The 15,168-nt window shown below is 34.4% G+C and overlaps 1 protein-coding gene across 2 annotated transcripts in view; it reads right to left on the bottom strand.

Annotated features, from left to right (window-relative positions):
* Positions 1-15,168, bottom strand: part of ntrk3b (neurotrophic tyrosine kinase, receptor, type 3b) — a 102,406-nt gene that overhangs the window by 20,880 nt on the left and 66,358 nt on the right. For both annotated transcript variants that reach the window (XM_042759528.1, XM_042759529.1), the window contains one exon: positions 2,735-2,923. In XM_042759528.1, coding sequence (XP_042615462.1) covers positions 2,735-2,923 — 189 coding nt within the window. The remainder of the gene's footprint in view (positions 1-2,734; positions 2,924-15,168) is intronic.

Below are 15,168 nucleotides of genomic sequence, written 5' to 3'. Positions count from 1 at the left end.
TGATTGTCCTCTGCCTTTGGATTCCTTTTCATAGCTGTCAGTGCACCCTTTGAATAGACAACTGTTTTGTGCCTGGAATATAAATAGACTGTGTGTGTTGATGTGTGCAAGTCTGTGTCTCCATATATACCATACTATTTGCAATAAATAAATAAATAAATAAATAAATAAATAAATAAATAAATAAAAATAAAAAAGTCAGGGCCCCTTTTAGCCTCTAAAACTGGCTAATGAAAACACTTACTGTATGTAAATTCACAAGTGTATTTGTTCCAGTTAATTACATTAAATGTTTAAACTAAGACACCATTTGCTCCAGAGAAGTCATTTGGAAGGGTTCAGTCACAATGAACCCCCAAAATAGCAAATAAATATATAAAAGATCTTATAAATCTGGGCAGGAGCTCTAAATTTACATTTCTGGCCATTTATACTAAACAATGGAGTTGGCATTTGTTCCCATGCACTCTGCAATAAGTGCAAGCTACGGTATCCAAAAGTCATCTATTTTTAACACTATTGTGCTTATTAACACTATATTTTCATAGTGACCCATATCCTGCACTCTGTGATGAGGATATACTGCAGGCTAGTTAAAAGGACAAGTGCAGCGACTTTCATAAAAACAGGGATTATTTCCATCACCAATAAAAATATTCATTCTGAAATATGTGATTATGTGGCCATGAGGAAGTATTTTTTTTTTTTATCATGTAAAATTGATGTAGTTTTATTAAACTTGTTGTCACTCAAAAATGTAGTTTGACCATGCATTTCCATACTGTATAAAATTAAAATGAAATAAAAATGAGAAAATAAAGCAAGCTACATAAGTGGCTCAATTTCATGCAGCTGCCCTTAGATTTTTTTTTTTTTTTTTTTTTTTTATGTGTGGATTTTATTTTATCCTTTAGGAATTAGATTTTGAAAAGTGGGCATTCAAAACCACAACTGAAATAATTGTGTGTGTACGGAACAGAATTCACTTTTGAAATGGCCATGATTGATACCATGGTAACCATAGCAACGTTTTGGCATCTTCAGCGGTTGGTATCTGCTATTTTTGGAAATATTACAGTGACCAAAGATTCATTATGTTCAGAGATATAAATTAAACCATTACTGACATAGCCGTCATGTTGTGTTTATGTTTGGAAGGTTGCTTAGCAGAACAAGCTCTTGAAGGGTTGCCATGTCCACTTATTATAAGCAACACTTTTTAAGCATCTGCGGGTTTGTTGTTTGGGCTCAGCTCATACAATCCGGTTTATAGAGTTAATAAAGAATGCAGTTTTTTTGCGATATTTTGGCATGTGGCAAATTTCCAAGATAACGCAGTTGGATTTAAGCTTTTTACAGCCCAGTGTTAATTTTGGCAGGCATTTTTTATTTAGTCTTAAGCCCTATTCGCATCATACAATTTGCAGAAAGAGAAAGCTGAAAACGTTTTGAGGTTAATATATTACAAATAAATCAAACATAAAGCTTGAGATGTTATTTTAACCCAGTGAAATGTAAATGAAGCACAAGAAACTATATTTTTATTTATTTATTATTATTATTTTTTTAATCCATCTGAACCATAGAACAGGACTCTCAAAGCCTTGACATCCAGGTATCCGGGAGATAAGTCAGTAAATTTGAGTAAAATCACAGGCTTCGCTTATCCTGTGCGAATGCACCACACGAAATTCAGATGTGGGAGGGTAATTTCAAAATCACACAAGGTCCCTAGATAATACTAATCCCGTGCGAATAGCGCTTTAGTCACATTTTAGTCGTTTGAGTCTTTCATAGTTTTAGTCTAGTTTTAGTCGACGAAAAGTCAATTAATAATCATTAATTCTCTCTTTAGACCAAATCAATTAAGCTTATGAGAAATTTGAATCAAGGATTGAATTTGGAAAAACTTGAATAAATTGTGACAATTTTCATTTTTGGGTGAACTATCCCTTTAACAGTAGTGAAAAAGGAGCAACTTATAAAAATATTATTATTATTATTATATATAATTTTTTAAAAAAAAGAAGCAAAATAAGACAAATACAATAGAGATACAAATTATTTATTTATTTTTTTTTCAGATACAGTAGGTTTACTTAACATGTATACATTTATTTAAGATCTTTTTTTGGTTAACATTAATGACAGATAGGTATTAAATTAGGAATAATGTCCCTTTAAGACGGAAGGCATGCATATAATACTGACACACGTTCAGTTTTCACCCACCTGTTTACGTTTACTTAATACATAACTGACTGTATTTACGTGAGATACTCTAAACAGCTCTCATCTTAGTCACAGAAAAAAATTTTGTTAACGAATTTTTTTCGTCGTCGTCTTCGTTAATGAAATTAACACTGTTACAGCCTTGTTCTTATTTGCAGTTTTTTATAGCAAGATCTGGCAACACTAATGAGTAAAACTGCACCTGGTTCACTGTGTAATATGTAACTCTTATATGCATTTAACTACGTCATTAACAACTCGTTTTCAGTTTAGTTCAGGACACACAGAATTTCTGCAAATGTGTTTGTCACTACCTACATTTTTCTGGAGTCAATTTGTTTGTAGAATGCAGCTGTCACTCCTGTTAATTACTGAAGTGTGTGTACAGAACAGGAAAAGGTGAACTGACAACCAATTTTAGCTGAAGTGTGTACTTGGCCTTTTTAAAAATTTTAACTTTTGAACGGTACATCAAACATTAAACAGTAAGACGTGTACTCACAAGTGGTTGGCTTGTTGCAGTTGTGTCCATGTCGAAAGTACTGTGGGTTCTCAATGACAGGAATGCGACTCATGCCGATTATGACCGCGTCCGGTCCCGCCTCGAGAGAGCAGGGTGTGACGATACCATGGTTTACGTGATGAAGAGGGCTTGCAGAGTCTTCCTCCCCACTGATGACTGCCACTGGGCCTGTAGAGCAAGCACAAAGTAATGATAAACCTACAACCAGAGTGAATGTTATTTAGAAGCATTAAAAAAAACTAAGATGTTCTACAACATGGCTTTGATCCAAATCGAATGCTGATTACTGTCTTTGTAAAGAGCCAAAGGAGACATTAAACTTTAAACACCAGCTAAACAGGATGACTTAACAACCATCGGCTCATTTCACAACATAAAACCTTCACAAGGCTACAAAGATGTCACAAACTCTTTCATCAAGTTTACTTATTTATTCATTGTGAAATTGACAGTGGTTTAAAATCATCCAAATTTGCCACCTGAGGGAGAGCCATTGAGCTGAATTGGAGAATTGGAAAGGAAGGCTGGTGTTACTGCTGGTAAACATATCATTTTCAACAAGCCCAGCTCAAAACAGCACTCTTCAAAACAGTCGTTTGTTCACAAGCACACTCTGGGGACCAGTTTAAACACGGCCAACCAAGCAAATCATCAACACAGAGGGACTGAAGTACTTAATGTTGTTTCTTTGTCTCCTCAAATGTCTAAAACCTGTTTGTAATGGTTCAGACCTGGACAGATATCTGTAAAACCACCTAATGAGCATCATTTCAGTGAATTCATTCCAAGCTGAACTCTTGTCAGTTAACGTTTGATGTGAAATTCTGTTATCCTAATGTAAAAATGAATCCCATTTTTCTAAAAACCCCAGATTCTCTAATGAAAATCTCTAGCTCTGTTCCAAAACCTAGTGAGCTGCATTGCTGTCTACAGAGTGCTGAAGGAATGAGTACTAAAATCCACAACTAAAATTGATGTTTTTTCACTGTAAATAACACAATAAATGGTTATTTTTCACTTTCAAAAACTGTAAATTTAATAGTATTTTACTGTTTTTTTTTTTTTTTTTTTTTTGTATTTATTTATTTAATAATCCAAAAACAAATAGAAAATATGATTTGGTTTTGTTGAAGGAAATCAGTGTTTTGTCATCCTTGCAGCCCATCTACACACATACACACACACACATACACACACACACACACACACACACACACACACACACACACACACATACACACACACACATACACAAGAAATACTGGGTAAAATATTAACTTTTTCCATAAGATTAAAATATGATATTTAAATAAGCTAGTCAAGATACATTTCAGTTTTGCCTTTTCAGTGAAGGATACACATCATGCAAATTGGTCAACTTAAGAAATCTTAAAAGTCTTTGTGCCCATGAAGCTTTCAAATGCTAGATAGGCAGCTCACTAGGTGAGTTTGTCACATCCTGTGAATTTTGAATGCTGACATTAGAAATAATAGTTTTTCATTGAATCAATAAAACTCACCAACTCTTGTGACAGTAGCGGTTGAAGAGCCCTCAAAAGTTTTTTTTTTTTTTTTTCTCACCTTGAATTTCTCAGGGTTATGGAGCATTGCCCAGATTTGCTAGGTGTAACCCCTGCAAATAAAACCCTAGGTGCAAGGTGTGTGAAGTCTTGCCATAACTGCAGAGCCACAGACAAGACGCAAACACTAGACTGTAGACATGGCTTCTTTATTTGTATTGTGTGTTGAATTTATTAGGCTTTGAATAAGGCATAAGATTTTACCTTTAGTCCCTATGTTTGCATGTTAAATTGCATGTTTGTCCACAACAGTTTCTTATGTGTATTCTGGATAAAAGCATCTACAAAATGTCTTAAACGTAAAAGTACATGAATGTCAGATTGAAGAAGTTATGCAATCTTCTGCAATTCTCTAAACTGTTGAAGCCTCTGCTCAGTAGCTCATGTGGTGACAGAACAGGTAGGTAAAAGTAAATACACCCCATGTCTTTTGAGTTTGACATTTAGGGTCCTAGAGAGAAATGATGCTTGTTGGCACAAAGTAAATCTGAGAGTTCGATATTAAACATTTGAGTGTAAGTCTTGGAGTTCCCAGTCAAATCTCACTCTGAGGTATACAGACGGCCGTTATTGATGATCCTTCACGAAGTAGGCTATAGGAAATTTATGACTCCTCCATTGGGCCGATCATTTATTTTGTTTATGATTGTATAAAAAGCTTTGGGAGAAAAGCAGGATAATATTTTATTCAACAACAATGCTAAACCTACCATACGCATCATACAAGCTTAGTTTGTCTTTAGCCACTGATGTTAACGGGCTGTATCTCACGAAAATCCAAGGTAATTTTGCCCTGAAAAATAAACAGGTAATTGCATTAAGAGAGTTAGGAATATTTTAAGAGCATTTAAGATTTGTATGACATTATTTTCATAACAATTTATCACATTTACCCTCAACATATTAAATAAATCTGGATCTAAACTCATTACAATAATTACAATTATACTAAGTGGTAACTCTGATTAGATTCTCATTACTACTATTAAAATTAGCATAAATTAAAACGGTATAACAAATGCTACCATGAATACTACATACTGTACAATATTGAGGTATAAATAATAAATCATTTAATTTCGAGTAATGATTGCATATTAATGGGAATATGCAATTGAATATTATAGTAATGGAAAAAAGGCTTAATTTCATCAAGCAAATTATACTTAATCTCTTGCTTTGATTTTGGTGTTAAATATGACTTGGACGCATTTGTAACAGTTAGATACCTAGGCTATATGTATCAAAATGGAATTAATAATTTGTTATGCAAAAAAAAAAAGTAATGTAAAATGTAAAAATTTAGTTTGTCATTGTACAAAGTTCGCAAGTAATATGTCAATATGTTACAAGGGTGAATAAAAACAATAATTAAATCAATATTTGAGAACATTATGCAACTGTATTGGACGGACTATAAACAGAAACGCAGTGGACATTTGACCAACTTAACAAGAAAATCTACAACTCGTGTAATTCATAATGTTACCAAGACTTCATGAACACTAGAAAAGCTAAGCAAGCACTATACAAGCATTGGCGCAGCTTGATTCCTAGTCTACACTAGCACACATTCTCCTGAACAGAACTGCAATGAAAAAATAAAGAGATGCTTTCATCAGTCAGACTCCAACCATTTAAACCAAGGGAGGTGTGATCAAAATTGATAAGGCTGCATCATTCTGGGCAGTCGTTGGTGGGCCACGATTGAGCAGGGGCCATTAAATATTTACCTTTTATTACAGTCGCAGGGAGCACACGGAAACATGTGATCACTCAGATTCTGACAGTAAGACTGCTATCGATCAGGCTACTGCGTGGCCCCATGACTTCACTGATCCAACAGTGCAGAGAAAACTCAACGAGCCACATTCAAAACCCACAGCAGCAGGCCCAGATGCAGAGAAAATAGATTTGGACTCTTTAGTGCCAGCACAACACTTCATACTGAATGATGAGAGGACGCTATACAGGCTGCATGCAGAATAAAGATTACAGACATATTCATTCATTTGCTGCAAATGATCTGACAAAACAAAGTGTTTAAGGCTGTATGGATATCTATGGATGCTATGGAAAAAACTGACTCACAACTGACTTTTTTTCTTACAATTCTGAGGAAAAAAAAGGTTATGACACACAAACTCAAAATTGTGAGATATAAACTCTGAATTTTTTTCCCTACAATTCAGTTACATCTCCCAATTCAAGGTTTATATCTTGCAAATCAGTTTTTTTCTTTTTCTTTTTTGTTGTTGTTCTAATCTCACAGTTGCATGTTTTTATCTTGCAATTTTGACTTTTTTTCTCCAAGTTGTGAGTTTGTTTTGCAATTTCTCTGAATTCTGATTTTATATCACAAAAAAGTATGAATTGTAATATCAACTCAAAAATCCAACGCAAAAGTCTGAACTGTGAGAAGAAAAGTCACAATTACCTTTTCTTTTCTTTTTTTAATTATTGTTATTTTATTAATTTATTTAACCTGTGGTGGAAACAAGCTTTCATATATATCTGTTGTGTGAATTATTATTATTACTATTATTATTATTATTATTATTATTATTATTATTATTTTAATTATAGACATCACATTTACCATTTAGTGACATGTGACATTGACGGTTGCAATAGTACTCACAGCACTCTTACACTGTCCTACAAATACAAAACACTGTAACCAAAGCAACAAATTTTAACGTCCTTTATAGACTATTTTCATGAAGAAGAAAAAAATCTAAAATAGCTGGTCATATTTCTAAAATATAACTTCCATAACAATTGCTAAATTAAATATGGTCATGTGACAACAATGTAGCATACTACTGTTTGAAACATACAACATATGTGCAACATGCATTCTGTATCACATATTATTCTCACTAAATGGAAAGCATTATATACTGTATACTGTACAGTATACTTGAACTGCATTCCAAACATAACCATAGATTTTGTTAATGATTAAGACTGATCAATAATCAGTCTCGGTTTTATAGGTTGCATTAACTTGAGTGTGTGGTTTATTGTTGGCTATTATGGTAATCGATGTAAACTTCTATGAAAAACCGTCTGATGACAGAACTTGGCAATTCCACTAGCAATAAAACAGCCTTTTTATTTTAACCAATCTCATACAGGTTATCCAATTAGTAAAGAACACAAGAACTAGTCAATAATGAAACCAATAACTGATTACAACAAAGGTTTAAAGCAAATACATTATCCAAAATGAACATTTTGACATCCCTGCCAATGGTGTGAAATATATTTTGTTAATATAAATAAATATATAAAAAAAATACAGAATAAACATACAAAATATACGTATTTTGCTTTTGTATTTTATTATATTCCAGAGAATATATATATACTTGATCATAAAGCTCCCTCTGTGATAAATGTTAGGAAATGTGCACGTTTATGTAGATAGTTTGTATGTCTTCGTGTGAATCCAAATGAATTTATAGACAAATGAATGCAGGGTGCCAAGTCTGGTTCTATGAGGCCTGAAGGGAAGGAAATCACATCAATAACCACAGACAATTACAATCTCCTGAAGCTCACCAGACCAAAGCAGCAGCGTGGGTTCAATCACAACTCCAAAAGTCTAGGAAATTCATCTGCAAATACCGTGGCAAACAGAAAGCTGAAATACACACCCGCTAATCCTAAATGTGCAGTACAGATAATCACAGAGGTGAGCCACTGTCACCCCAAATCTGGGTTAGCATAATGGGCTCAATCAGACACAGTGCTGGAGGCAAGAATGTAATTATTGTCTGATTCTCCTGAAGTCGTGCCACAGACGGTTACATAACATGTATCAAATCAGCATTTCTTTTTAGCTCTCCAGTTAATTCTAGATAGAATTCCACGGGTAGTCCAAGAGGTTCGTTAAACACAAACAAATCACACACAGCGGCCCTTGGACTATATTTTGCAGCTCTTAAATCATAATGTAGCTGTGTTAATCCCATCACAAAAACAAAGTGACAAGTTCACAGGAACAAACAAGCTCAAAATGAGAAAAAACGAGAGAGAGTGCAAAACACTTCATTTAATAATTCAAACGTGTTAGAAATAGCAGCATTTTTGTTTTCATGTTGTCTGTGACCCTGTTACAGTGTCTAGAACGCAGGGATTCCCCTGTCAACACTGTTTTTGCTCATCAAAGGCAGATATGAGAAATATTTCATTTAGATTCATGTAGCTATTTATAGTTATTACCAGAGTTGCAGTTTTGACTAGTAGTTGCAGACACTGGACAATTGTCTGCAGAATTATTGGAGAAATTAATATTAAAACTTTTTTTTTTCTGAGGACATTTTACTAATCATACCAATCATTCAGAAATTCAGCAATTAGACAGAAATAAAAAATTATAACTAAATAATGAACTAAAGTTCATTTTAAAAAAGCACTCACCCCAGTTCTATGAAAGTACTCTCATTATTTGAATAAAATTGTACATCCCGCCTCTTGTGTTCATGCATATTCCACATTTGCAAATCGGTTTGAATGAACAAAATGATGGCATTAATGGGAAGTCTAATTAAATTGTAAACAATATCCACACTTATATATCAACACTTTGCCACATCAAAATCAAACCTCAAATAGCCTGAAAACATGATCTTGGGGTCTTTTAGTGAGTAAGCTTGTTGAAATTAAAGGTACATCTCCACATCAGTGACCAGCAGACATGTACTGGCCATCGGGTCAAGTAGGGGGCCAATCGCCCAAGCGATTACAGCGCATACGAAACTGCAAAAAGCAAATACTCTAAAAGTGTGAAGTGGCGCAACCCAATGCAAAAGCAGAGCGGGATCAGTCACCCGGACAGTTGATAAAGTATTTGATAGTTGTAAAGTGATAAACAGCGCAATGCTTGGTCCATTCAAATGTGTCACAGAATTGTGTTAGGATAATTGAACAGAATAGCTTTAAAATCTTCTTTCTCTTTAAATGTTTATTTCTAATTAATTTGAATTAAAGTAAAATGTTAATTCAATAAGAGCCTGATTACAGATAAATATCAGTGTTAACATAAATATCAGTGTTAACACACAAATGTTAAAGTCCTTAAAGGGAGAGTTCACCCAAAAATTTTAATTGTCATAATTTACTCGCCATCGTGTCATTCCAAACCAATATGAATTTCTATATTTTGTGGAATATAAAATTTGAGAAATTCAAGAAAAAAAAATCTATACAGTAGAAATCAAGGATAACCAAAATGGTTTTTGGTAACATTCTATAAAATATTTTTTTTGTGTTCCACATAAGAAACTACTGTAAGTCATAAAGGCTTGGAATGACATGAGGGTGAGGAAATGATGACAGAACTGAATAGCAGTACATTTTCTGCATTCTAGCTCAAAACCACTGCTTTACTGTCAAGTGCAAATGCCAAAAATGCATTATTAAGTGTGTTGCATTTGCTGTGAATTCAGTAATATCATTATTTGTTTCTGTCCTGTTTTATTTATTCATTTATTTACTCCAATGTAAAGGCCTATAACCCAGCAAAACATTCACACAACTCGTGGGCCAGATAAACTGGAATTATCCAGGGCCAAATTTTAATCCCAGTCCAGCCCTTGGTGATCAGTGTTTACTGAGCTCTGATGACTGATGATCCAAAAATAAGTTTATTATCAAAAAGAACAGCTAAACACCAGTTAATAAATAAAATCTATAAATAATAATAAAATATAAAAATATATATTTTGTATCAATATATTGTTATAAAATATATTGTTTAAATTGTTACTGTCTTGAGTTATTATAAATGTAAAACGCTAAACTAATGAGACTTGGTTTTAATGAATAGAATAGCCTATTACTGTTAATGTAAAAATACTAAATCTATTTTTTTTCTGACAGTGTAAGTAATGAGAGAATGTGACTAGAACATGAATTTACATTTAATAAAAAAAATCATTCATTCATTCATTCATTCATTCATTCATTCATTTGCTTGCTTGCTGGCTTGCTTGCTTTTGATTTTGTGGATAAATCCCCTTGAAAATATTAGTCAAGGTTTCTTGCATAGCCAGGTTTACTAATTATTGCTACATTATTTCAAAGCATCAAGAAAAAATACATTTTTCACCTCTTTAAGGATAACAAAGTGGCACTTCTATTCTAAACAGCACTAATGACAAACTTCAATGTTATGCTTTAGTCAAAGGGAGCGCTTCCGATGCATTTAAATCATTTCTACAGTTATCAAACATTCACACTGTGTTTTCTTAATTCCTGCTCTTTCAGATGTCATATAAATACTCGATGAGGGGGCTTTGCAGCACTGAATGCTGCCTGAGGCTTATCACTGTTTGAGAGAAAGCAAACAGCTTTTGTTAGGATTTCAATAAATTCTGTCCATAACCCTTTCAGTTTATATCTTACACGAGGCAGAATATCCTCCAGCAATCAGTGTGCTGCTGAACGATAGCAACGTTTTTGAAGTTCCAACCCTTTTTTGATTTTCCGATGCTGCCCTTGAAGTCATTTTGTTATGTGTGAATCAAAAGGAATACCCACATCTCATGCTTGTCCGTCTGTAATTGTTGTATTAGTCCTCAGAAAGATGCTCTACTAATGTCTGTGATTGACATAAGTGGGTAGCTTTTTGTGCCACTTAAAGTTACTTCCGTTCTGCAAACACTAACCAACACTGGTCTGATTCATCAAGTTCTTGAGGATGCAACATGATTCATTGTTTTTCTCTTAGTGATTTCCAGAAAGCTATGTCCCAGAGAGGGTAATTAGATTGGCACACAAAGTGAAGACCAAATGGGACAAGAAATACATAATATATGATTGACGTATATAAGATTACCAGTATCTTTGAAGTAAATTTCAAACTCATGTTTAAGAGGACCACGCCATCCATTAAATCCTGCCAATTAACTACTGTACTATATGTAAATCACCTTATATCACTTCCATTCAGAAGAACTCTTGACATGTCTCTCTTATTGCAGCAATTAGACATTCACAATAGCTCTTTTCCAAAAGTGAGTGGTCTTGCTTATCTAATTAGGCTGTTAGTGTCTAAGACAGCATACTAACAACATGGAACCTCAAAATTGACTGGGTTGAAGTGCTCTACATACTGTATGTAGCAACCCTTTTCACGGTCATGGCACACAAACAGCATTTCTTAATTTCTTAATGAAAACTCTTGAGTTTGAGTGTATGTTGCTAAACTAACAATGAGACATAATAACCCGGCTGAAAAAAACAGCATATGCTGGTTAGGTATGTTTTGATGCTGGGATGCTGGTTTATGCTGGTCCTTTTGCTGGTTTATGCTGGTCCTTTGCCAGCTCATGACCAGCATAAACCAGCAAAGGACCAGAATAAACCAGCATCCCAGCGTCAAAACATACCTAACCAGCATATGCTCTTTTTTTTCAGAAGCAGAGCACAGAGAGAGAGAGAGAGAGAGAGAGAGAGAGAGAGTATAGAGTAGCATTTAACTGTTTCTTTTAACTTTCATTTAACTGTTTCTCTCTGCTAAAGGCTAAGGGCAAAAGGGGAAAAAAAGGCTGACACTAAGAATATTCCTATTGTTTGATCAACATAAGAGGAAGATTTGTGTTTCACATTCTCAAACACACAGTGTGTGCTGACATTTTTCAGAAGCAAATTGTGATCTTTAAAAAAGCAACTTCCTCCCACATCTGGGATTAAAATGATTATAGACTATTTTCGGGGTGTGTGATTCTGAGAGTGCAGTGATTTCTGTGCTGTTTAACAAACACTAGAGCACTGGAAAGTGGAAATAAGTCTGATTTGCATTCGTCCCACTCATCTACAGTGAACATGACGCGTTCTCTGAGGGATGACGCTGCTATCAGAACATGGCAGACGGTGTTTTTGAGATGTACAGTGAAAGGCTACAAGTGTTCCTCTTGCAGATCAACTGGATGGATGACTGTGTCATTGACTAATGTCTGAGATACGTGACTCTTCACATGCCTTCAACAGAGATCCTAAATATGCTGAAAATAAAATAAGGAAAACATTCAACTTTCGAGTTGCCAAGGATCTCCCAATGCTAAATTATCACAATACGCCATAAATTGTGTATATTATCCTGTCAAGGGGGAAAACAATTTAACCCTGGTGACTGAAAAAATGACAGATTTAGAGATTTATTTTCATTTAGTGGATACTTTTATTCAAAGCAACCTACATTACAACAATTCCCTTGGAGCAACTGGGGTTAAGTGTTTTACTCAAAGGCACAATGGTCATACTTTATGGATCTGATCATCTAGGGCTCAATCCAGCAACATTCTTGCCTTTAGCCACCACAAAATCATCTACTATGAAAGCAATACATTTAATGTTTACATCTTACTGATGGAGTCCCAAAATAATTCAATTCCTTTATTTTTAACGAAATACAAGATGTCCTCATGACAGTGACCTTTTGGTCAGATGGCATTAATAGTTCACCCAAAATTATGGATAAAGGACTCATATTTGTGGATTATTATGACATTTTTATCAGCTGTTTGAACTCTCATTCTGACAGGACTCATTCACTGCAGAGGATCTATTGTATCTGATGTAATGATAAATTTCTCCAAATCTGTTCTGATGAAGACAAATTCATTTACATATTGGATGTCTTAAAGTGAATGCATTTTTAGTGATTTTTTGGGTGAACTATTCCTTTAACTGACAATTCAACGAACTCCTATTCCAAGAAGAGTCACCATGTGCCTTATTTTCAGTTTAAACCGGGTATATGCATTGCACAGGCTTTACCATCCTTTACGATTATTGCTTCTCAGATTGTACAAGATTCAGCACAAAGGCAGTTAATCAAACGTTAGTGAGCATGTAACACTATGCAACCTACAAATTTAGTCTCAGACGACAAAATCGTGGCAAGAATCATACAGTGTGCAGCCAGCTTTAAGTTAATGGACATGCTTTGCTCTGTTGAGGTTGCCTAATCTGGAAAATTACTTTTACAATTGTTGCTAATTATCATGCTCAATGATTAAAAATTGGCTGCATTTGTTCCCACTGGAGCAGAAAAGCAGTACTAAAACAGATTAAGTTACAAAAGCTGTGACATGAGAACAGAAGCCTTTTAGAAGCGAACGCTCATCTAAACTTCAGCCTTTCGGGTGCTGACTAATTTTACAGTCATTAATTAATGCAGGATATTACAGAACCCTATGCGGCCATCCATTAGTAGTTTTTTTTTTATTATTATTATTTTGTCATTATTAGGACTTCATTTTCTATAGATCTCAACAGAACATAATTAAAGTTGTTTACCCAATCTTGAAGTTGTTTGCTCTTGGTCTGGAGGTACAAAAAATATTTTGAAGTGCAGTACTACATGTACACTTGCATTTCAAAGTTTGGGGTTGGTAGGATTTTTAAAATGTTTTTTTTTTTTTTTTTTTTTTTAATTCATGCTCACAAAGGCTGCATTCATTTGATAAAAAATGCAGTAAAAAACATTCCAGTGATGCAAAGCTGAAAATTCAACATTATTACTCCAGTCTGCAGTGTCTCACACTCTTAAAAAAATAAAGGTGCTTCACGATGCCATAGAAGAACCTTTTTATCTAAATGGTTCCATAAAGAACCTTTAACATCTGAAGAACCTTTCTGTTTCACAAAATGTTCTTTGTGGCAAAATAAGGTTCTTCAGATTACAAAAAGGTAAGAAAGAGATGGTTAGAACCTATGACTGAATGGTTCTTCTATGGCATCGCTTGAAGAACCTTTTGAAGAACCTGAGTGCATGTTCCTTCAGAAATCATTCCAATATGAATGACACTTGAAAGCAACGCTACGAATTTATCATCACAGACCCTACAGGTATTCTGAAAATGTGAACAATTTTAATATCAGCCAACTTGAGTCTGCATGTTTTTAGTATGTTTTTTGACAGATAAATTAAACTTTTTTTTTACCTGAAAAAGACAGAGCGATAACAATGCATGACCTCTTAGGGCTTCCATACAACAGAAACATGCTATTTTTACATACTTTTTGCTATGAGTAATCTCATTTCAGTGCAAAAAAAAAAAAAGTCTATGCACAAAAAGTTCTTTATGCAAAAATCGACATCAAAGTGGCATTGCACTGTATAATTATACAGCTTGCAATGAAACAGTGTATTCATCTTCCTTTGTTTAAAATGTTTGTTAAGTCAGCCTGGACCATTCAAACTTATAATTATATATATAACTTATACATTTAGCCTCAGGTGTGCTTTCTATATTTAATTATTATAAACCATATACTGTTTAAGTTTGAAAATCTCACATTGATTTATACTGACAGAATGTTCAGTATTCAAAGTGTAGCCAACAGTGAAGACATCATTACAAAAATCTGCATTCTGAATTGCACTTGGTCTTGTTTCTGTTCTGATTGATCTTCTATTTGTCCATCTATGCTGCATATAATTGTTGCTGCCATGCAAACGCTGGTATTTCCTTCAGGAAACACAAAGGTTTGAGATGTGTACACTAACACAGAGTCTGATTCTGCACCGCGATAGCTCACATCATTGATATTATGAGCATTGTGGAGCCTCTATTAAATTAAGTGACCTATCAATGGATGCAGAACACTGGTGAGGGGGAAACACAGTCTTGATTCGGTGTGGAAAAGAAATGATTTCTCCATCTCTACAGCACTCTTCACTATCACGTCCCCCTCTCCTGTGACAACCGTGACAACACACCATGACGATCACAGAAATTGCCTATTACAGATGACAGTTCCGCTAAAGTTAATGCACAAAATGCCCCTGTGTTTTCAAAAACGTATTGCACAGGT

Source organism: Cyprinus carpio, chromosome A7, assembly GCF_018340385.1.
Source record: "Cyprinus carpio isolate SPL01 chromosome A7, ASM1834038v1, whole genome shotgun sequence".
Taxonomy (NCBI): Eukaryota; Metazoa; Chordata; class Actinopteri; order Cypriniformes; family Cyprinidae; genus Cyprinus; species Cyprinus carpio.
This window is presented reverse-complemented; position numbering and strand designations above follow the sequence as displayed.